Below are 22,252 nucleotides of genomic sequence, written 5' to 3' on the forward strand. Positions count from 1 at the left end.
CTTCATGGTCTGGGCTTGCGTCTGTCTTGGGGACACTTCCTTTCCCGGTTCTCTTTGGCCCTTGTTCTGGTGGGACAAATGTTGAGAGAGTGGCCACAGCCTAGGCCCTGACCAGGGTAAGGGGCAACATCCATATCTAAAGATTTTCTAGGCTTGGCGGGAGGGGGGCAGGTTTGAGAAAGCTGGGCCTTGCACTGCTTTGGGGTTAGAGAGCTTTGGGTCAGTTGGCTGGGACAGGAGGGAGGGAGCCAACAGTCCCTGTGGGTCAAATTAAATTGGGAACTAGGCCTGTCAAGACCCATTAAAGATTCCTTGCAGGAGTGAGGCCAGAGGGCAGAAAGAAAGGGTTGTTGGGGCAGCTCCTGTGGTCCAGATTGGAGTGGGTAGGAGCATACAGGCCACCCCTTGTATGGTGCCTTAAGAGGAATTCCTCTAGGCCTTTCAGTGATTAGCATCTCCAAGCCTGGTAGCTATCCTTGGGAAAAGTGGCAGGAGGAAGGTGAAATTGCTGAAGAAGACCAGCCCCGAGAGGTTGAGACTGTTAGAAACTCTCTTGTGTGGTGCCCTCCAGGGCCCCCCCCCCCCAGTCCAAAGGTGAGGACAGTCCCCTCTGCTGATCCTACCCTCTTTCTTCAGTGCCAGCTCACCCCTCCCAGGCCCTTCCTCATTGAGGCCCTCAGGCCCCAGTGGTTCCAGCAAGGGAAGGGCCTGAGCTTGAGCCTGCTGGCAGCTCTGGGCCCCAAACCGGTTTTCCCACCTTGACTGGGGCTGGCATATTGTCCCTGTGGTTCCCTCCCTACACCTCCTTGCGGTTCCTCCTCTCCCCACCCTGGAATGTGGGGGTGAGGGGCAGTCATCCAATTCATCTTTTTAAACAAGAAGGTGGTGTGAATGTTCCACACTTGGCCTTCAGTACCTCTGGCACTCAAGGATTCCCTCCAGGCCTTGAAGGTTTCAGAAGTAAGTGATGGCAAAAAGTAGTTGGGATTCCCACCCTGGCCCCCATCGTGTCCCCATCTGAGCCCTGGAGGATGAGACAGGGATGTCCAGCCTACCTGCTTGCCCGCTCTTGAGAAAGTAGGTGGGAGCATTAGCCTTCTCCCCAGGTGCTCCGGCCAACCAAGTCCATCACCTCAAATACCAACAGAGCAAATCATTTCCGTTTGTCTCTTGCCAGCAAGAACACCTCTTTTGCTGGGACTGAGATCATCTCTTTAATGATAACACCAACTGATGTTAATAGGGCTCTTTCTGTGTGCCAGGTTCTGTGCCAGTTTAGATGCTCACAGAGCCTGTATGAGGTAGGTAAAACCGTGAGAAAACACATACAGAGAGATTCAGTTATGTGCTGAAAGCCACACCGCTAGTCTGGGAGAAGCAAGCTTTCTCCCCAGGCTGACCCTAGTAGTGCCCCTGTGCTGCAACTTTGTGCCCCTTCACTAAGGAATTCATAACTCTAACCATATTCCTAAAGGAACTGGTTACCAACTGTGCTTCTAACCCATGGAAGAATATCTCTTGGACTGAGATGAGTGATGTGGAAGTGTCTGCAGTTGCTCTTGAAGCTCCTGTATCTATAATCAACTCCTATTCCCCCAGCCCCCAAATATAGGTCTGTAAATATCCTTTACCATTCTCCCTATGACCCCATTGGGACAAGTAGGTGAGAACCATCACCATTTCATCAAGGAAGAAATAGGGTTAAGGAGTTAAATGACCTGCCTAAGACACTAAACTTGAGCTCTGGTGTTCTCCGTGGAGTTTGGGTTACGTATTAAATATCTTGCCAGGACATTGCTGGGGTGGGGGGGCGGAGGTGGGGATGGGGCAAGTGGTGAAAGGATGGCCCTATGAGCACAGAGCTTTGAGGAGGGACCTGGCAAGGTTCACTGTCGCACAGACTATCACACTGTCCAGAAGTGAAGCAGCCCGGTGATTATCAATGGACCCCCCAGATAAAGCTGACAAACACACAGTGGGATGCTTCGTTCACTTGGGACTGAGGGCTAAAAGACCCTGGAGGGGGATTCCAGTCCTGGGGATGCTGATACAGGGGTTCTGGGAGCCTGGTTGGCTTTGGCAGTTCCCAGAGTGGGCCAATGTCTGGTCAGCAGGTGGCGTGGACACAGAGATGATTTCTTCTTGGGAGGCGGGGAAGACAATGCCACCTAACCACCTTTTCAAAGCTGGGGCCTAAGAGGAGGTAGCGGGGTAAAACTACAACTCCCAGAAGTCCCTGCTCCCCGGCGAGTCTAATGTGGTTGCCATGGTTTCAGAAAACAATATGGCCGCTCCCAGCTGGGACCGGAGTCTGGGTTAGAGAGGCTGAGGTGGATCTGGGCGGCTGCAGTAGAGAGAGGAAGCTCTTGAGGGGTCGTGAAGTTGGGGCTGGACGCTGCACAGCTGGAACGGCCTGACCTTGACGAGGGCGCCAATGGCGAGCAGCGTGGATGAGGAAGCGCTGCACCAGCTGTACCTGTGGGTAGACAACATACCTCTGTCCCGGCCCAAGCGAAATCTCTCTCGGGACTTCAGTGACGGAGGTTTGTGCCCCTGTGTGTGTGTGTGTGTGTGTGTGTGTGTGTGTGTGTGTCCGCGCGCCCGCGCTCACCTGTGTGTGTCCTGTATGTTCGGGTGTGTAAGGAGTCTGTGTGCATACATGTCTCTTTGGGTTTGTGTGCTTGTGGTGGTGGGGTGGAGGCGGGTTGGTGGGACAGAACCTCCTAGGACTTCAGTTGTAGAAGTGTGCATCTGTGGGAATGTGGGCATGTGTGTGTGTCTCTGTATATATGTCTACATGTTCTATCCTTTATGGATGTGTGGTGTGTGTGAGTGTGTTTCTGATTCTGTGAGTCCCTCCTGGGACTTTAATGACTAAGAAGTGTGTCTCTGTATGTATTTGTGCATCTGTGTGTGTGCACACTTATTGCTGTATTCTATATGTCTGTCTTGTGGGAGTCTGAGCATATGTGTGTTCATATGTTCTATCCTGTAAGTGTGTGTGGGGGGTCTTGTGTGAATGTTTCTTTGTGACTGTGTAGGTGTCTGTTGAAGACTGTCTCCTGGGATTTTAATAACAGAAGTATGCATCTCTGTGTATATTGGTGCATATGTGACTCTTCTGTGTATGTGTGTTAGTGACTGTCTCTTGGAACTCCAATGATGGATGTATGCGTCTGTGTATTGTTTCTGCTTCTCTGTGTGCTTTTGTGTGTGTATGTGTGCGTATTTATGTCAATTCCTAGGGTGAGGTTCCAGGCTCCTGAAGGGTTCCCTTGGAGACTCATTCTCTCGTAGAGGACCAGGGACCTTAGTTTTCATGTGCTCTGAGTTAATGATGAAGGGATGCAGCTCCCCTGGGGTGTGCTGGAATTTTAGTCTCTTGATCACTGATCTTGCTTTCTCCCCCCCCCCCCGTTGTCCTTCCCCCTTTCCACATCTCCACCTCTCCACTTGTCCCCACCACTCTGCCACCCCTGATTCTCCCCACCCCACCCCTCACCTTTTTTCTCCCTTCCCCACACTTATGCCTGCCCGCACCTCCCTCTCCCTCAGTCCTGGTCGCAGAGGTCATCAAGTTTTACTTCCCCAAGATGGTGGAGATGCACAATTATGTCCCTGCCAACTCTCTCCAGCAGAAGCTCAGCAACTGGAGTCACTTGAACAGGTAGAATACTTGGGTGCACTAGTGGGCTCTCCAGCCCCCTACCCTGAGATCCCAGGAAGGGCTGCCCCAGCCCCTCCACCTCCTTCATTGGTCTCCCAGCCCAGACTGATGGAATGGTGGGGAGGGACAATGCAGACAGAATCTATCAGTGACAGAATCAAAGGATTCTTCTTTTGAGGAGGCAACAAGGACCCTCGGAGACCCAAACACTGGGCTCAGATTGGGTGCCTTGCATTCCCCAAGAGCTGCACTCTGAAACGGCTACAATTGCTGCGCCCCTTCCCTCCCCAACACCCCTCACTTCAGTTCCCCCAGGACCCAGTCCACCATCCCTGTGTCTACCCCCCAGGAAGGTTCTGAACAAGCTGAACTTCTCAGTACCAGAGGATGTGATGCGTAAGATCGCACAGTGTGCCCCGGGCATGGTGGAGCTGGTGCTTATTCCACTGAGGCAGCGCCTGGAGGAGAGGCAGAGGCGCAGGAAGCAGGGCGCTAGCTCCTTACAGGTGCCATCCCACTCAGCTTCTCACATTGTTCTGGTGGAGCTTCCCAGGCAGCAGAAAGCCCTGCCTTGATGATAAGTGTGGGAGAAGGGTGCCTGGTCTGGGAGCTCCTTGGAGGTGGCAGCCTGAGCTCACAGCAGACCCTGGGGGTTCTTTCAGGAGCTGGCTCCCCAGGATGGCACTGAATACATGGACGTGGGTAAAGTGGCCTCTCCTTTTCTTCCCTCCCATGAGGAGTTTTCCTCCTGTCCTTCCTTCCTATGGGCAGGGGTAGGGGTGGGTGGGAAGGGGGAAGACAGGAAAATAGGATTCCAGCAGGGTTACTTCTCCACTTGCCTTTTCTCAGGTTTGTCCCAGAAGGCCGGAGGGGAAGCTGCCCTGGACCCCCAGGGAAGGGGCCAGCTCAGGTAAAGAAGCTGGGAGTTCTGACCTCTCCAGGCCTGGTAATCTCCCCATGCAGCCTGGGAGGTGAGGGTGAAAATGTAGGAAAGTCAGGGACAGGTGGGAGAAGGTAAGGAGGGAAGGGAAGGCCTGGCCAAGGAAGGGTGAGGGTGGGGCCCGAGGTCCAAGCCTCTGCTAAGCTACCTCTCACCCCAGGGTGGACCATCAGCCTGCACCCCGGCCTCCGGGGTATAGTCAGGCGCTGCAGGGCGACCCAAGCTTCATCCTCCAGATCGCTGAGAAAGAGCAGGAGCTGTTGGCCTCACAGGAGACCGTGCAGGTGAGGACACACTGGGAAGGTGCCGGGGGATTGGGGCCTGGAGAGGCACGGGGCAGGGCGTTGGGCTTGACCTCTGCGCGGCTTGGCCCAGGTGCTGCAGATGAAAGTGAAACGCTTGGAGCACCTGCTCCAGCTCAAGAACGTGCGCATTCGAAGACCTCTCCAGGCGGCTCCAGCAGGCGGAGCGTAAGCAGTGGTGAGCAGAGGCCACAGTGCGTGGGCACGCCCCAGTATCCGCCGGAGCCCAGATGCCAACGCACCCACTGACAGACTAATGAATGGGCGGGCGGAGCCAGCAACTCCAATGAGCCTGGGACAGGAGCGCCCCCTCCCTTGGGGTGTGGGTGAGCGTTGGGGGCAGTGGGACAGGAACCCCCCACAGCTGAGCCCTGGGACTGAGCCACCTCCTTACACTCCATCCGAGTTAGGAGACTGGACCACTTTCCAGAACCCAGAAGCCACATGCAGAGACCTGGCCTGCACCCCAAAGCAGTGCCCAACACCAGGGGCTGTACTTTGGTGCTTCCTGTGCTGGGCCTTGGGGAGTGGTCCCCCAGCTTGGCCCACACCCCTAGAACCAGGTCCCCGCCTTGCTCTGAAGACAGCGGCAGCTCCATCCAGGCTAGTCCTCTGTCTGCTGGGCAATGGGGAAAGCTGCCTCAGATAGCTGAGGGGCTTCCTTGCCCATCCTGGGCACTCACCTGGGACCCATCTAGAGGCTGGAGAACACAGCAACTGGAGAAGAAGGGGTGAGGAGTGAGCTCAGCCAGGAGTGGGGAAGACATGGGCTATGCCTGTTCTAGTAGCCCTCCCTCCCATGGGTACATGTTGAGAATGTTTGGGGGACATGGGACAGGGTTGCCTCCATTAAAGGTGTGCTCTCCTTCCCGTGCCTGCATTCTCTCTCTGCCTGGGTCCCTGAAGGCAGCAAGTTCCTGTCCCTCTTGTACTGCCCCCTCACCCCTTGAGTGAAAGGGCCTTTTGGGCCCAGAGTGGGTCTTACCTTATGGATGACTGGGCCAGATGGCCACTGCTTGGTAGGTTGATGATACAACCAGGGGTTAGGTCTTGTGCACCAGGACAGCCTGGCTTCTAACTCTGGCCTTAGACTGACCCCCAAGCCTACCTTCACAGGGTCCTCCAACCCTGTCCAAACCCAAGCTTCAGATTCTCCCATAAATATAGCCACACAGGCACTCTCAACCCTGCTTATGGACTCACCCCTAAATCTGTCCTCTGTATGATTCACAGCCCTCCCACGGACTGATCCCAGGTTCTGTGGATCAAGGCCAAGCTTGACTCCCAATCCCAACCAAGATACCATGGCCTTGGTGTGACCCTAATTCTGATCATCTACTGACTTCAATACTGAACATTTGAAAATCCTGACACCCCTCATCTAGACCTAGGCATACACTCAGCATACCCAGGAGAAACTTAATCTCTTGGGTTCTGTATTCTGGGACACATGTACAGCAATGTTCATAGCAACACTCTTTGCAATAGCAAAAGAACTGAAAAGAACATGTATTAGTTATCTATTACTGTGTAACAAATTACCACAAACTTAGTGGCTTGAAACAGCACACATTTCATATTTTCTGTGGGTTGAGTCCAAACATGGCTTAGCTGGGTCCTCTGCTTCAGGGTTTCTCACGAGGATGCAATCAGTGTTGGGCAAAGCTGTGGTCTCATCTGAAAGCCTGACTGGGGAAGGACTGACTTCCAAGTTCACTTGGCTATTGATAGTTAAGTTCTTTGTGGCTGTTGAACTGGGGTCTTTAGCTTTTGCTGGTTATTGGCTGGTGGCTGCCCTCATTTCCTTGCCACATTGTGGCCATCTCCAGTATAGCAGCTAGTTTCATTAAGCCAACAAGATCGAAGTTACAATCTTATCTAATATAATCACAGGAGTGATAATCCACATTTGTGGTATTCCATTTATTAAAAGTAAGTCAGCCCATGTTCAAAGGGAGAGGTACTCGTGAGTGTGAATACCAGGAGGCAGGGATCACCAGGAGCCATTTTAGAAGCTAACAGCCATGAGGATGAAAATACAATGAAAGGATAAAACCTAAGATAGTTGTTACTTCCGAGAAAGCAGAGAGCTTATTCATTCTAGTGTTGGACACTTGGGTTGTTTCCAGTTTGGGGCTATTACAAATGGTGCATGTCATATGCATGTCTTTTGGTGCATAACTAAGAGTGAAATTTTGGGGTCACAGGGTTGGAATTTATCAGCTTTGTTAGATATTGCCAAGCAGTTTTCCAATGAGGTTATAGTTCTTTAATTTTTGTTAAAGAGAATGGAGTCCAGAAAACCATGTGTTTGGAGTGGATGCTTAACATATGCTCAATCTGTTCTCCTAATCTGGAGTTGCTCATATTTCCTCCACATATCACCCATCTCCACTGAGCCTGTGGCTTCCCTCAGTCGTCTGGCTCTGGTAGATCCATTTGCACAGGAAGTCCCAGGGCCTGATGTCAGCTCCCCCACCCTTCTTGCTACACAGGCCTATTGGGATTCGATGGCAGCCATGTACCTCCTAGCCTGACTTCCTCCTGTCCTGAAAAGTCTCATTTCCTCCTGGAGGCTTCTGGAACCATCTGCACTTATACTATGGCTTTGGGGCCTTCCCTGGGAGCCTGTAGTATCCTCAGGGGCATGGAAAGCTCTGTATTGCAGGTCCTCCTGGCCAGTCAGCCAGACAGTCCAGTGCCTGGGAGTGTGGGGAGGGTTTGGCAGGCAAAGGAGACCATAGTTCTTTTTGTGTGGTGTATGTCTCACCCTAAACTGTGAGTGCCTTTAACTCCAGAGCCTAGCACGGTAACTTCCTCATCATATATACTTAGTAAATATTTATTGAAAGGAGTTGGCCCTAGGCAGTGCACAGTTAGTAGCTAGTCCATGTGTTTGAAAGAGCCCATACCAGAAGGTGTCTAGAAAGACATAAAAAAGGCAGGCCTTAACCTGGCCCAGAAGGAAGAGTGAGTTTTGCCTAGGGAAGGAGACTGGGAGGGGCATTCTAAGTGGGGAGGTAGCATAAGGAGGGTATCAAATGTCTGCATAGACTAAGAAGGTAAAATAAATGTGAGAAAACAGGGATCGGTGAGGACTATCGTAAATTGATGTGCCAGCCTTTGATAACTAGACTGGAATTCAGTCCATGTTGTTAGATCTTCTGATACTTCAAAAGAGGAATAAGAGGATGAGGAAGTGGAGGAGGAGTAAGAAGAATTAGAATTTTTGTTTTGTGTTGCCTGGTGTGTGTTTGTTTTAACTTACTGGGGATTAAACCCAGGACCTTGTGCATGTTAAGCATGCACTCTACCACTGAGCTACAGCCACCCCTCATGAATCAGAATTTTAAAAAGCCCCATGTGGGCTAAACAAAATACATCTGAAGCCTACTTTGGGCACACTGTGTGCCAACTTTAGACCTTGAATAGAATAGACATGGGAATACAACTGTGGGGGAGGCATAGTGGGGTGCATGGAATGGTGGGGTTGGGTAGTGAGAAAGCATTTGGCAACAGTGGATGTGCTGGGATCAGAATGTGTAAATCTCCCAATGACCACGTGCGATGGAGGATAGTATCTCAAACGCTAGAGTGTGCACCCATCACAAAATGATGCTAAAAAGTTTGAGGCTTTGCTGGAGACAGTCCCAGATCACGCCGCTTTGGAGCAGGGGAGGTTGAGATAGAAACAACAGCTCAGTAAGGTTAATTTGCCAGCAGTGTGTAGACCAGAGACCAGAAGTTAGGGGCCACCAGGGATCCAGCGGAGGGTAGGAGCCTTGGGGGGTCCCCAAAACCTGCCTCCCCGGTCTTTCTGAAAGGAAGCTGGCCCTCAGTCCCCCATACTATCTTCACCCCTAGTTAACGTTGGAAGGACGGAGCCATGCTCCGAACCATTCCCCGCAGGTACTTGAGGGACCTGTTCCAGCTAACGAGATGGGAAGGGTTTTTTTTTTGTTTGTTTGTTTGTTTTTTAAGGACCAGCAGGCGGAGCAGCGGCTAGAACCCTTAAGACCCAAGGGCCACGTTTTTCGCTCCCAGGCTCTGTGCAGGCGCCCACATCCCACTCCGCAACGCTGTGTTAGGCGCATCTCTCTGCCATGGCGACCGCCTCCATGGAGACGGGGAGCAGAGGCTGCGGTCCCCGGGGGGCGCCTGCATGGTTCTCCCCACCCACCCTGCGTGCCTTTTTTGTTCTGATGCTTATCCGGGCTGGCCAGGCTCCCTGGACGCATCTCAGGTCCGTGAGGAAGAGCTTCCTCCGAGGCAGGGGCATGGGACGGAAGGGGAAGATGCCGAATCCTGGGGATCGCGAAGCGGGAAGGATATAACGTTCCTCGGGTCCTGGAGAGGACTGAGCGATGCTCGTAACGACTGCCAGTGCGGGCCAGGAAGCCAAGGAAGAGAGGAGAGCGTCAGTTGCCCCACCTAGTCCTGAGCCCCACCTTATGAGGGCGTCGAGCCCAGGGGACGCCCCTTCCAAGTTGGGCGGAGACGGGAGGTGCAAACTCCGAGGCTGAAAGTGGACGCGGTCAAGGCCTGTTCAAGGTTCTTCCTCTTTCTCTTGCTTTTGTGCGATTCTGGCCCCTGGCCACACCGGGCTGCCTGGATGACTTCATCGCGAGAACTCGACGGGCCCTGGGGTGTGGGCTCTTAAGGCGCAGCCGCAGGCCTCCTGCAGGTGACACAGTGGTGCGTCGCCCGTCGGCGGTTCTCTAGGGCCCGCTTATTGGCCATAGGAGGCCTCGCCCCACCCCCCCAGTCGGCCAATAGGAGGAGTTGGGGGTGTGCCCTTGAGGCGGTAGGCGGCGGCGCGGGGCTCCCTCCTCGTGTTCGGCGTTTAGCCCCCGCTGCAGCTTCGACCGCCACCGCTGCCGCCTTCGCCGCCACCGCTGCCGCGGTCGTCCCTGCCTGGCTTGTCCTCGGGGTACTCCCCACACGGTGAGACTGCTCTCCCTTCTGCCACCTCCCGGTTCCGCCCAGATCGCGGAGATCCCCTCGTGGTGGAGCCGCTGTTCTAGGTAGTTGGTGCCTGGGACCCTATCGGGCTGGGGCTTGAGGCCTCCTCTGTCGGAGCTGGGCCATGGAGGGCTCCCTGGTACCTGAACTGGGGAGATGTCAGGCCCCAGCGCTGCAGTGACCGTTAGCTGGTGGAGCTGGAGTGTTTTCCGCGGGGCGCTGCAGGGGCACGTGTGACACAGTAAGGGCGGGGGCCTAACGGGGTCAGCGCCGTCAGCAACTCCCCCCTCCCACTGCTATTGTCACCACCTCGCTGTGTGACCTTGGACGAGAGCCTCTCTGAACCTCGCGTGGCTCGGCACCCTCAGGGAGGAGGGCGGTGATGTCGGAGAGTACGAACTCCGGAGACTACTGCGTCAGAAGAGGTGAGGGTGGGGACGGCACAGGATTATCTCTGGGGAACAGAACTGCCGCCTCGCAGCCCGGAAGGGGTGCGATGGTGGGGCGTACAAACGCATCTGTCCCCTTACAAGATGAGGATGAGGTGGGGATGGGGGCGCCACACCCACAGGGATGGAGGCGGGCGAGGATACAGGTTCCTATACTCTGGGCCCCTGGTGCTTCCGGGAGCTTGGCCACCACCTCCTCGTTGTTACAGCGCAGGGCGGTTCTGTTTAGGTTCTGGACCAGTGTTCCTGTTAGTGGGCAGTGACCCTGGTGGACTGAGAAGGGAGGCCTTGGGTTGCCTTTCCTCTTGAATCTTGGCTTGGGAAGTGCTGGTAGGGCATTTCTCTGCCCGGGGAGCTGAAGAAGGTCAAGAGCAGCTGTCGTCCCCTGGACCTGGCCTGGCCTCTACTTCTCGGGGCCTGGGTGGGGCAGTGGCCTGGAGGCCAGAGATGTCTAAGCACCCTATAGCTGGGGGCATGAGGGGGTATGGGGAGGAGGTGCTTTGGAGAGGAGGGCAGCACTTCTTGGGGAGACAAGAGGGTGTGGAATGTTGGGGGTCTCTTCCTCAGTTCACTCCTGCTCCACCTGTTTCTGAGAGAGAGAACACCAATATTTATCTTTACAACTTTGCCCTGCTGGAGGGAGGAGGAAATGGAGTCACAGCCATACTGAATTGATGTAAAACTGTCACAACCACTCCTGACCTCCAGCCTTGCTTTTCCAGGCCTTGTTCTAGGTTTGTGGTCCACCCCACTGTGTGCCCACTCCTATGTCAGGTTCTGGAGTCAGCAGGTTAGGGTGGCCTCGATGGGTGCTCTTTTTACATGCTTGAGCTTTCATGAGAGGCTTCTCTGGGACTGAGTGCTTAAGCCAGGACTGAGCCCTGAGCTGGGAGAGGGAGGATGGAAGGTTATAGAATTCCTGGCTCAGAAAGTCCTTGAAAAGGTTGGCAATGGGGATTGAGGGATGAATGAGAAACAAAGCCCCAAGAAGCATGCCCCTAGTCACAAAGCAGAGGACAAGCTGGGGCTGGCCCTGTGATGCCTGGGATTTGGAGGCTGCCTCTGGGGCAGAGAGGTGGTGTGGGGGTAAGCTGTGGGGTGGAGGGCATGAGGGTGGCAGATTCTGGAGCTCCACTTTGCCATGGACAGACTGTCTTTAGCCTTCCCTCTGAGTCTGGAGCCCTGGGCTCCAGCATGTGACATCCTGGAGTAGTAGTTAGCACCCTGCAGGGCAGGAATATAAGGAGCTGAGAACTCTGGGTTCCCATGTAATTGTCCATCTGTCCATCTGCCTATCTGTCATGTCCCTGCGCTTGCTCCTTGTGCCAGAGGCTCCACTGGGTCTGGCTGACGCCTGCCCGGGGTAGGATAACCTCAAAGCAGCCTTTCTCTCTAAAGACGAGGGGGACCTGAGCTAGCAGCTCTCTGTTTCTCAAAGAGACGTTTCTCCCAATTTCTGTCAGAGTAACTGAGAGCCGAAAAAGTCCCCCAAGGCCCTTGTTCCAGCTTTCCAGCCCTCTCGGTCCTGTGACTGGCCATGGTACTGCCCCTGACCTGTTGACAGCCCATCTAGGGTAGGGGGTGTATTTCATTTTTTGGCCAGGTGGGGGCATTTCCCAGGATGTACATCTTTACATCTTCTTTATGAGCTCTTCTGGTTGAGGGGGTACAGCGGGCTTCCAGCAGTCTGCTCTCTGACAATCCCAGGGGACCTGGCTGGCCTGTGAGTGGGGGAGGGGAAGGCAGGATGAGGGAAGGGAGGGGGAGACCCCTCAACCCTTGAGCTGTTTTCTGAGAAGGCTGAAGTCCCTGGGGCCCACCCCGAGGGCCATTCTAGGCTGTTCCAGGATTGGCCTGAAGTGCCTCTTTAATGCTGAAATTGCTGTTGCTTCGGAAGCTAGTCCTTTGGGGGATTTGCTTTGCAAAGGTGGGGGTGGAGTGGGGAGTGTTGTCACAGAGCTTCAGGCACCAGCTGCAGCAAACCCACTGAGGAAGAGGCCACTGCTTATGCCTGTGCTGCGGATGAGGAAACTGAGGCACAGGGACATGAAGTAACTTTTCCATGCAGCCTGCATTTGCACCAGGACTTCTGGGGTCCTTTCCACGCCCGTGCTGCCTCTCAGGGGCTGTGCTGCTTGGGCCACCCTCAAGACTTGGCTGGCACAGGAGGAGGCCTGGGGTTTCAAGGGGACCTAGTGGTTCCCGATGGACACACCTGCAGCAGGAGGAGGCCCAACGCCCTCTCCTTCCTACTCTGATGAAGAATTGTATGTGGACGATAGTCAGGCTCACAGGCGCAGTGACCAGCAGGGCTCTCGGCTATGAAAGGAGCTTTTTCCAGCCTGCTCTGGGCCCCTGAAGTCACTTGCATCCCTGCTCTGTGTTCTCGCTGCCCAAGGGCTGCAGGCAGTGCCTGAGTGCTTGCTCTGTCCTGAGCTCTGGGCGGTGCCAGTGATACGGGTCCTGCATTCGGTGGACTTCCCATTTCCAGGTAGGGGCAGAGGGGCAGATAACAGCTGATTGTGGCAAGGCTAGACGATTGCCCAGTACTAGGCCCCAGTCTGTGAAATGGGGGGAGGGGAGTGCCCTCCGGGCAGGGGTTGGCTAAGAGAGCAGGGTGGGGAGTTCCTCTTCCTGAGAGCCTCCGGGGAAGTCATTGGCCCTGATGTGCCACATCTGCCTAGAGGGCCCAGCCGAGGCCCATGCTTGGGCTCCTCTTAGTTTGGTCATTGATTCATTTAACAAACATAAACTGAACACAGCTGGGCTGGGTGCTGGGGACACAGTGTTTGGCAAAAACAGTCACTGCCCTTGTAAGGTGGGGAACAGAGATATCAAATGATACCAGAAATGAGAAAGGGGCTCGTTTTGAAGATTTTCAGGCCTATGCTCAGATGGGTGGGGGTGGGGTTGGGTTGTGCTACCTTGAAAAAGGTCCTCTAGGGCAGAGACCCAGGCGAAGGTGTGGATGAGGGACTGAGGATTATTCCAGGCAGAGGGTTAGAAGGCAGGCAGTCAGGCAACAGGCAGTGGCCTGGGGAGAAAGAGGGGGAGGCGACCCTTCATATACTGGGGTTTTACGAAGTGAAGAGTGTTTTCTGAAGAGTCCTAGGAGCCTTTGCTCACCAGCCATTGTTTGAGTTTTACCCGGGGCCTCCAGGAACTGTCTTGGGAACTGGGGGGATCTTGTCACTCCCCATGGCTGCAGAGGTGTGGCTGGAGCAGCCCCTGCACAAGGTAGGAAGAAGGCCTGATCCCTTGCACTGAGCCCACAGCTTCAGGGCGTGGCTGGAGTGGGTGGGGTGGGGCTAGGCTCTCTGGGCAGAAGCTGAGCATTCCGGGGCTGAAAAAGCTGCCCCTCTGGGACTGAACGCAGCGTGCTGGCCTGGGGCTATTCCTGCCTTGGCCACTCCTGCATTTCTGAAACCCAAGCCTTGCCCTTCCTTGTACCTCCTGAGGCTCCCTTCTACCTGGGGCTCATGGTACCAAAGCTGTTCACCCTGCACTTGAGGCCGGGCTTGGGCCTGGGTGGGCTTCTCGCGTTGGGAAATGGGGAGGGAGAGGAGGCCTACTCCCAGGGCAGCCTGCTGCCTGAAGGACCTTGAGGTCATGCCCTCCACAGGCCCAGCCCCAAATCTGAGGCCACCCTGTGGTTTCTTTTCATTCCCTGGACTAGCCATGGGTCACTCATCTCTAAATACTTCAATGTGTATCTCTGGCAAATAAGGGCCTACTTTTCTATATAATCCAATTCCATTATCTCACCTAACTAGATCAGCTTTCGTTTCTTAATGTCATCTAAGATCCCATCCCACTCACTCACATTTCCCAACTATCCCCCAAATGTCTCTTTTTATAGGTAGTTAGAAACCCCCTACCCCATTTATTTTTCTTCTTTCAACTGACCTGGTGGAAAAAACCAGGTCAGCTGTCCCATAGAGCACCCTGCCTTCTTGGTCTCTTTGTGTGTTAATTTAGAACAGCGAAGGGCCAGATAGTAAATATTTTAGACTTTGCAGGCTATGTGGCCTCTGTGGCAACTACTTGAAGTAGTTTTGCTTTAGTGCAAAAGCAGTTTTAGACAACACATAAACAAATGAGCACCACTGTGTGCCAGTAAAACTTTACAAAAAAACAGTGGTGGCCCCTCCGGCTGTAGTTTGCCCATCCTCTATCTAGAACAACTTCCCTCCTTTATTTTTCTTCTTGCAGATTGAGAAAAAAAAAAAAACAAAAAAAAACTAGGTCAGTTGTCCTGTAGAATAAGCGTGCCTTCTGGGTTTGTCTCCTTGCCTTCTCATGGGATCAGTTAGTTAATTTGTTCCACTGGCCTCTGTGTTTGCAGTAAGCTGGAAGTTGGAGGTCTAGGGGCTTGTTCGATGCAGGTTAGACATTTGGGGCAGGACTCCCTTGTCAGTGACGCTGTGACTCCGTGCTGCCTCACATCAGGAGGCATCAGTGTGTCCGAGCCGGCTGACGTCACATCCACCCACTGCAAACTTGTGTCATTTCCTTTAACCCCAGGTAATCTGTCAGTGGCACTTGCACATCTGTGAGCATCCACTTCAACTTTGCCCTCCTGGTTTAGCACTCACTGATTGGTGTTGCTTCCTGCATTTGTTTTTTGGAGGTTGCAGAATTATTTAGCATTTGGTCATTTCTTTGTGAAAGAAGAGCTTCCCTTTAACCACCAGGGCAATTTGGTTACAGGAAAGGCCAAGAGACAGGCTGAATTACTTCTCTTTATTGCCAATTTTCAGGATAGAGAGTTAGGGCATTGCCACCATCAGTAGTGACAAATGAAGGTTTAGGTTTGTTTGTTTTGCTTTCTCTCTTCTTTTTTCACAATCTCTATGAATGCTCTGGTTTTATATAATTCCATCTGTTTCCATCAGTTACACTCATTATTCTTTTTAATGCTGAGACTGTCTCATCTCAGCCTATCAGAGGCCAGGCTGCTCACACAGGCTTCCTGGGGGCACCTCCCACTGCCTCTTCCCTGAGGCTGCCCTTGGGTTGCTGTGCTGGGAGGCCACCAGGAAATCAGACTGGAGTCTGAATGGTGGGTTTCGATGGGGGACAGCCCTGGAGGGGCTGTCTGTTCTGTACATGACCCTGACCAATTGCCAGGAGGGAAGGCTCTAAGGACATTATATTATGTGGGCCCTGATTTTTGTCCCCCTCCAAGCATACTGTTAACTCTGACCTGAACCCACTTGTGCAACCTGAATGATGTGGCCTCTGGATGTGGGACGGTACAGCCTGTGTGTCTCGGCTGGGCCAGCCCCTGGAGTCACCAGCAACAGAACTGGCCCCTGGAAAGTGCCAAAGAAGTCCCCTTCCTTTGTAGGCTGCCCCTTCCCACCAGCCTCAGGTGGTCTGGGCAGAAGAGTCCTGTGCTGGTGCTTTGGCACCCAGAAACTTGAGTTCAGTACATGCTGGCTGGGCCCTGGGTCAGTAGGGTATAAGGTAGGGGTGAGGACTCTTGGTGAATGTGAGGAGTGGGTGGAGGAGTAGGGAGCAGAAGCCCCCTGTGCTAAGGGGCGTAGGCACCACTTGGGCTACTGAGCGCAGCAGGAGTTTGCTTGGGTCCTTCCTAAAGGGAAACCTCTGCTCTCACCTAGTCATAGACCCATCAGTGGCCCTGACCCCTGCCCTCCCTGCTTTCCCCCATCAGGCTCTTGCTGGTGTCCCTGGAGCATGGCAGGCTGCTGAGCTTGAGCGGTGGTGTCTGGCAGGAGCTGCGTGTCTCACCCCATGGCAGGGAGGGCATCCATGGCTGCAGCCAACAAGGGTGAGTGCCTGCCTGGCCTGGCGGGGTTTGCAGTCTTCCAGCAGACCCTGGTGGAAGCGGGCATTGTTGAATGCATTGGCTCTGTGTGTGCCTGTCTGAGTGTGAGTACGAATTACATCAGTAATCACACTAGTGTTTGTGCTGGGAACACCTAAGCCCTAGCAGGGAACTTGGGGACCTCCACAGGCTCCTTAGTGTGCTAGTCTAGGGAGGTGTGTCTCCAATGCTCCCAAGTTCCACTGTCAGGGTTGGGGAGCACTAGGTGCTTGTTATGAGCACTAAAGCTGGTAGGTGGGCAGGGCCACAGGAGGCTGTGGACAGGACTTTGGGTTTCATTCAGAGTCCAGAGGGCTCATAGAGGGTTTTAGGCAAGGGAAGCCTGAGGATATGAGGGCTGAGTCTCAGGGGCTCAGCAGGGAATGTGGAAGTGCCAGGCTGGCCCCCTGGGCCTCCACTGAGTATGTAAGAACCCCGGCAGTCACAGGGCCCATCAGAAGTCAGAGAGGCCTGGGATCATGCTCTGGGCAAGATGGGCTTCTTTTAGCTCAGTTAGACTGAGCTACCCTCCCCTGGGCCAGGCCCTCAGTCCAGCTCCCACTACTCTGCCTACCTGAACTCCCTGACTTCCTGGCCTTGGAGAACCCGTCCCAGCTGGGGACAGCTGAGGGCTTAGTGGGGGGCTAAGCAGAGGAGGGAAAAGTGTCTCTGGGAGGGGTCCCGGAGTTTCCCCTGGGTTCTTCCTTCTTACCTGCCAGTGATCAGTGATGAGGTATATAGGCAGCTGCAGCCTCTCCCAGGAGGGCTGAGTGTGGCTTTTGACCCCCTTGTTTCTCCTACCCCCAGGCAGGTCCCAGAGAGCCCATTCCTGTCCCTGCCCTCCTCCCCTCCCAGGTTGGGGTCAGCAGGAGGGGCAGGCAGGGGGCCTCAGGCACTGACAGACCTGGAAGAGGAGGCCCCAGAGCAGGGAGCTTGGCACTGTGGAGGAGAGCAGCAGGCAGGGTGTCCCGATGACTGGGGCTGAGTCCTGCACTACCTGGTGCTTGGTGAGAGTCGGGAGGACTGTCCTTTCCTGTCCCTGGTGTCGGCCTCATTCCTTCTAAGTGAAAGGTCCTATTAGCTAACCCCAGAATGCCCCCACACCCACTCTCGGGATGAGCATTTTCTGTGGGGAGACTGAGCAGGTAGGGGCAGGTGGGAGCCTGGAGCTGCATGATGTCCACTGTCCGGAAGGATGTGGCCTAGCCCAGCAGTGGATGCTGGGTGATGTGAAGGGCAGTCGCAGGGGCCAGGGGTTGAGGGTACACAGTGGACTAGTTTCCTGGGACTCAGCGAAGGCAACAGTCCTGGAGCCCTCTCCTGCTCTCTTTGTAGGCAACAAGCCCAGAGTTCGGAGTATCCGCTTTGCGACAGGCCATGATGCAGAAGGCTCCCAGAGCCATGTCCACTTTGATGAGAAGCTGCATGACTCCGTGGTCATGGTCACCCAGGAGAGCGACAGCAGCTTTCTGGTCAAGGTATGTGCACACCAGCCCCCGTCATCAGCCTCATTCCCCCTCCTCCTCCCTGGCCCTACCTGGCTTCCTGGGCCTGTGCTATTTCCTCTAAGTTGGTGCCATAGACACATCTTTGTCCTTCCCTGGGCCTTGGTTTTTCCATCTGTAAAATGGGAAGTGTGAGATTGCTATGAGATGAGTGCACTTAGACCGTTACTTGAGTGGGAGTGGAGCTGCTGTTACCATCCACGGCATCACTCTGACAACGGCAGTTGGAAGGCAGGTGTCAGGGCTGTGGTGTCGCAGGCCTGGTTCAGGTCCAGGCCTGCTGTTCTGGGTCTGTGACTTTGGGAAGTTTACCTGAGTTTCCTCTTCTCTGAAGTAGAGATCATTCACATTCCCATAGGGTTGGAAATGGAAGGATGTCTATATGTCACACAGGTGTGAGGCTAATTAACACTGATATCTGGGTGTGACTTTATGTGCCCTTCTTTGCCACACTGATTTAAGCTCTTTGCAGGAGTATTTATCACTGCCATGTTTTCCCTCCCTCTCTCCTAGTGGCCACATCTCATCCAGCTTCTGGTGTGGCTCTTCCAAGTGCTGGGATACTGTTTTGGTCCCAAATCCATTTGGGGGAGGGGCAGGAGGAAGTCTTTGGAGGGGATGGATTGGGGGGAAAACAGGGAGTGAGGCCCTCAAGTTGGACAATAAACCAGGGCTTCAGAGTTGAGCCTTGAAGGGCATGGGGGGGGAGGGGAGTGGCATCCAGTTTATTGAGACCACCCTGAGGAGGGACCCAGATTCATGCCCATCTCTGCCCAAGTCTAAAACCCTTGCTCTTCCTCCTGCAGCTGACAACTTTCCCAAGGGAATAAACAGAATGAACCCAAACTTTCAAAAATAGCTTCCCACCTCCCATTGCAAAATCCATTCATGTCCACTAGAGAAAAATTGGAAGACAGAGAAAATTATAAAGAAATTTAAAAGTACCTGCAATCATTCTATTCAGAAATAACCACGGTTAATATTTTGATATGTGTCATTCCAGTTTCTTTTTTAGCTTTGTTTCCAAAACCAAAAAGCTGATATCACAGTGTACACACTGTTTTTTACTTGCTTCTGTTGTGAACCACCTCCTGCCTGTGTCAGTAAATAATTCCCCACAAGATTTTACAATCGCCTTGTATTCCATTATATGTATCATCAATTTAGCTGGTTCCCTATTCCTGGTGTTGTTTCTCTTTTGTACTGTTATAAATATGGTCGTGATGAGTATTTTTTCCACATCTCTGAGTATTTCCCTTGGAAAATTCTGCAGGTGATGCACTGTATTACAAGATTACCATTGGCAGGTACAGCCAGAAAGCCCTCTTGAGAGGTGTGCCCTCCAGCAGCAGAGTGTGGGGGCCACAGGGACTGAGCTGTATTGTGCAGTCGTATCATCCTGATCCCATTGAAAGGCTAAATGTTCCCCCAGGGACAGGGCCATCCAGTTCCTACAACTGAGCAAGAGAGCATGTGCACACATGAGCTGTGGGTCCAGCACGCACCCCTGCACCTCCTGGACTGGCATCCAGGCAGCCTACTCGCTCAGCAGCTACCCTGGCTTGTGACCCTTCACACGACTGGAGTTTCCAAGGATGGCATCTGTCCCAGAGGACATCGGATGCCAAGATCTGTGTATGAACAACAGAAATTGCTCAGGCCTTGAATCAGGGCTGTTGGGCAGAGTGAGCCTCTGAGTGGGCAGGCAGGCATCCATGTTCACGTGCCAGCGGGGCAGGCAGCAGCCTCAGTCCCATGGCTGGTGCCAGGCTTGTGGGTCAGCTCTGGACTTACACAGCTGGTCTAGCGTCTGTGTTTCTAATTCCCATCCTCCATCTTGTGCTATCTGTATTGCCTGGTGGCCCCACGTGAGTGACTAGAGGACCAGCATCCCTGACCCTGGGCTATTGACTCTGGGCACGTGCCGGTGGTGGTGGTGGCAGGTGGGTGGCCTGTGTTATGGAGCTTTGAGCCTCCCCTGTGGGCAGAGGCTGGTGCCTTGCTGTGGGCCACATGTGGCAGGAGTAGCCAAGAAGTCCAGGGAGGACTTATACCGTGGCCACTCTGGCCTTCAGCCAGTCATTTCCTGGCTTCCATCTCATCATCTATATAACGGGCCACTGAGGACCTTTGAGTCCCATGAGACAGATGCTGAGGAGTGTGCTGGCCAAGCTGTAGGGATGGGATCCTTAGAGAAAGGGCCTGGAGCTACCAGGCTGGGGCTGTGGACTGGCTAGAGTGATGGAGGGAGTCAGGCTCCCCTGGGATTGTCAAGGAAGCCAATGTAGAGGCCCACAGGGTCACAGGTGGCATAACCTGGGCGGGGCCTGGGGGAGACTAAGTGAAGGTGCCTCCTCCCCCCCGCCCCTCCTGCTGCAGGTTGGCTTCCTGAAGATCCTGCACAGGTATGAGATTACCTTCACTCTGCCCCCAGTGCACAGGCTGAGTAAGGACGTCCGAGAGGCACCTGTCCCCAGCCTGCACCTCAAGCTCCTCAGCGTCATGCCCATCCCAGAAGGTGCGTCCCCTACTCAGGGTGCTGGAAGCCTGCTCTGCTCCAGCAGGGCCTGGGTGTGAGCAGGAGTGTGAGCATGGGGTATGTCCTTCCCCACATCTAGGGCGGATGGTCAGCTCAGCAGTCGGGGGACGTGATGCCTTTTTACGGGCTTGCAGTGTGGCAGCTTGGCAGGTCCCATGCTCCAGGCCTCCCTCCCTGGACAGAAGTCCACAGGCTCATACAGTTGGCCTGTCTGCTCATCGCCTGTTAGTTACCTCAGCGGGATGACTGGTGCCACTGAGGAACTGGCTCTGGGCCTCTAGCCCTCCCTCTGCTGCCCTTCGGGAAAAACCTACCAGAAACTCAGCAACTCTGAGCAGCTACCTCCCAAGCATCCGCCAGACCTGGGCTTGGGCTTGGGGCTGCTTCTCCATACACTGCCAGCGTCAGCGTCCCCTCCTCCCCAAGGCTAGGATATCACTTTCACCATGTGCTGGGGCTTCAGTTTCATGTCCCCTTACCTCCACCTCACGACCTTGCCCTTAAGTGGACTGAGCAGGCCCTCTCAGGCCTTTGCCTCTTGCCATCTGATCTGCTCAAGGCCCGCCCTGCCCTTTCCCTCCCCATCACCCCTTCTTCATCACCCCCCCCTCCCTTCCTGCCTTTTTGGGGAATCCCGCCTCCTGGAAGCCTGGGTTTGACCCCTGGCCTGCAGGTGGAGGCATGTAGAGCTCATTGAAGAATGGGAAATTCAGAGACCTGTGCACCCCGCCCTGGGGGTGGGTCCTGGGCCATCCTTTCTCCTTTGGAGGAGGCGGCCAGTCTAGGTAGTGGGTAGGGGTCAGTGAGTGCTGGGGGGCAGGAGTGGCAGGCTGCAGAGGTGCTGATTGCCTGGACAGGTTACAGCGTCAAGTGTGAGTACTCAGCGCACAAGGAGGGCGTCCTCAAGGAGGAGATGCTGCTAGCCTGCGAAGGTGGCACTGGCACCTGCGTGCGTGTGACGGTGCAGGCGCGCGTCATGGGTGAGAGCACGAGGCGGGTCTGACTAGAGGAGGGAGGCGCCGAGCTGGCTGCAAGGGGTTTCCATCCTCGAGTATGAAAGAGGGATCCTTGCCTTGGCCCTTTGCCAACTTTCTTGGTAGGTGCCTTTCTCCCCGCCCCCTAGCAGAGTGGGGTTGTGGGGTGGAAGGCAGAGGGGTCCCCTTGGAGTAAACGGGGCCTGGGTCCAGCCACATATACTGACTTGTCACCTGCCTTGCAGACCGCCACCACGGCACACCCATGCTGCTGGATGGTGTCAAGTGCGTGGGTGCTGAGCTCGAATACGACTCGGAGCACAGTGACTGGCACGGCTTCGACTGAGGCCCGCGCCTCCACCTGCCTCGGGGCCCCTCAGCCTTAAACCCCACCTTATCTCCCCGAATGCTGTGTGATGGTGTGGCTTCCTCGCCCCTCCCCGGGGTGGGTGTGGAGGTGGAGAGTCCAAGGGCCTCCAAGCCGGAGCCTCACCCACACTTCTCACCTCATTTGTACCACCTCCCTGCTCCTCCTCTCCCACTTCATCCTGTGTGCCTCAGTCTCCTGCAGAAGAAATGGGTTGAGCCCCCAAGGAGGCTGTCTGAGGAGGGATGGGGGGGCCTGGGGGGTTCTACCCACCCCCGACCCCAAGCCATAGGGGCTCTAGCCAGGACCTGGGAGAGGGGGGAGCTGGCTCTGGGGCATAGCCACCCCTGTTACCACTGCTGCTGTCTCGCTTTAGCCACCTCTCCTGTCCCCTCCCTCTTTCCCACTGTTGTCCACGGTGAGTAGGAGGGAGGTACAGTTCCCAACTCCTAACCCCCAGGTCTGTGTTATTTGGTTTTTAAACAACTGGTTGGGATAAAACCCTAAAGAAATAAAACTTTCAGTGGATACCAAAGGCCAGTGAGATTTTTGTTCTCCAGGGCCCTGAGAATACCCAATCCTTTGCAGATGGGCCAAGGAACAGTTTTGGCTAAACTCATTCTTTTTGGAGATAAGGTCACTTCATGGTATTAGAGCACCCAGTCCTGAAGGAAATATGCATGGGTGGCGGCATTTTAGGTCTGGGAATAATTGCCA

At 54.5% G+C, this 22,252-nt stretch overlaps 2 protein-coding genes across 6 annotated transcripts; both read left to right on the top strand.

Annotated features, from left to right (window-relative positions):
• The first annotated feature begins 141 nt into the window (after positions 1-141).
• Positions 142-5,779, top strand: SPEF1 (sperm flagellar 1). Its single transcript, XM_014561264.2, is given in 8 exon segments — positions 142-2,543; positions 3,556-3,667; positions 4,017-4,173; positions 4,330-4,369; positions 4,517-4,577; positions 4,768-4,891; positions 4,983-5,042; positions 5,044-5,779. Coding segments are annotated over 8 exon segments (711 nt in total). The 5' UTR covers positions 142-2,434; the 3' UTR covers positions 5,092-5,779.
• A 3,503-nt stretch (positions 5,780-9,282) lies between these two features.
• On the top strand, positions 9,283-22,070 carry C19H20orf27 (chromosome 19 C20orf27 homolog). Of its 5 annotated transcripts, none has more exons than XR_004313158.1 (6): positions 9,628-9,853; positions 15,998-16,114; positions 17,486-17,628; positions 20,035-20,173; positions 21,052-21,290; positions 21,414-22,070. XR_004313158.1 is itself a non-coding variant. In XM_032461896.1 (6 exons), exons 2-6 carry the CDS (start codon positions 16,078-16,080, stop codon positions 21,512-21,514), a joined length of 543 nt encoding a protein of 180 aa, XP_032317787.1. In that variant the 5' UTR covers positions 9,652-9,933; positions 15,998-16,077; the 3' UTR covers positions 21,515-22,070. The 5 variants fall into 5 exon arrangements, 4 of the variants coding, with proteins under 4 accessions (XP_032317788.1, XP_032317787.1, XP_006187170.1 ...); XM_032461896.1 differs by having other exon boundaries at positions 9,652-9,933; positions 21,052-21,174; XM_006187108.3 differs by having other exon boundaries at positions 9,652-9,853; positions 21,052-21,174.
• Positions 22,071-22,252: the final 182 nt, after the last annotated feature.

This window comes from Camelus ferus, chromosome 19 (genome assembly GCF_009834535.1).
Source record: "Camelus ferus isolate YT-003-E chromosome 19, BCGSAC_Cfer_1.0, whole genome shotgun sequence".
In the NCBI taxonomy this organism is placed as follows: Eukaryota; Metazoa; Chordata; class Mammalia; order Artiodactyla; family Camelidae; genus Camelus; species Camelus ferus.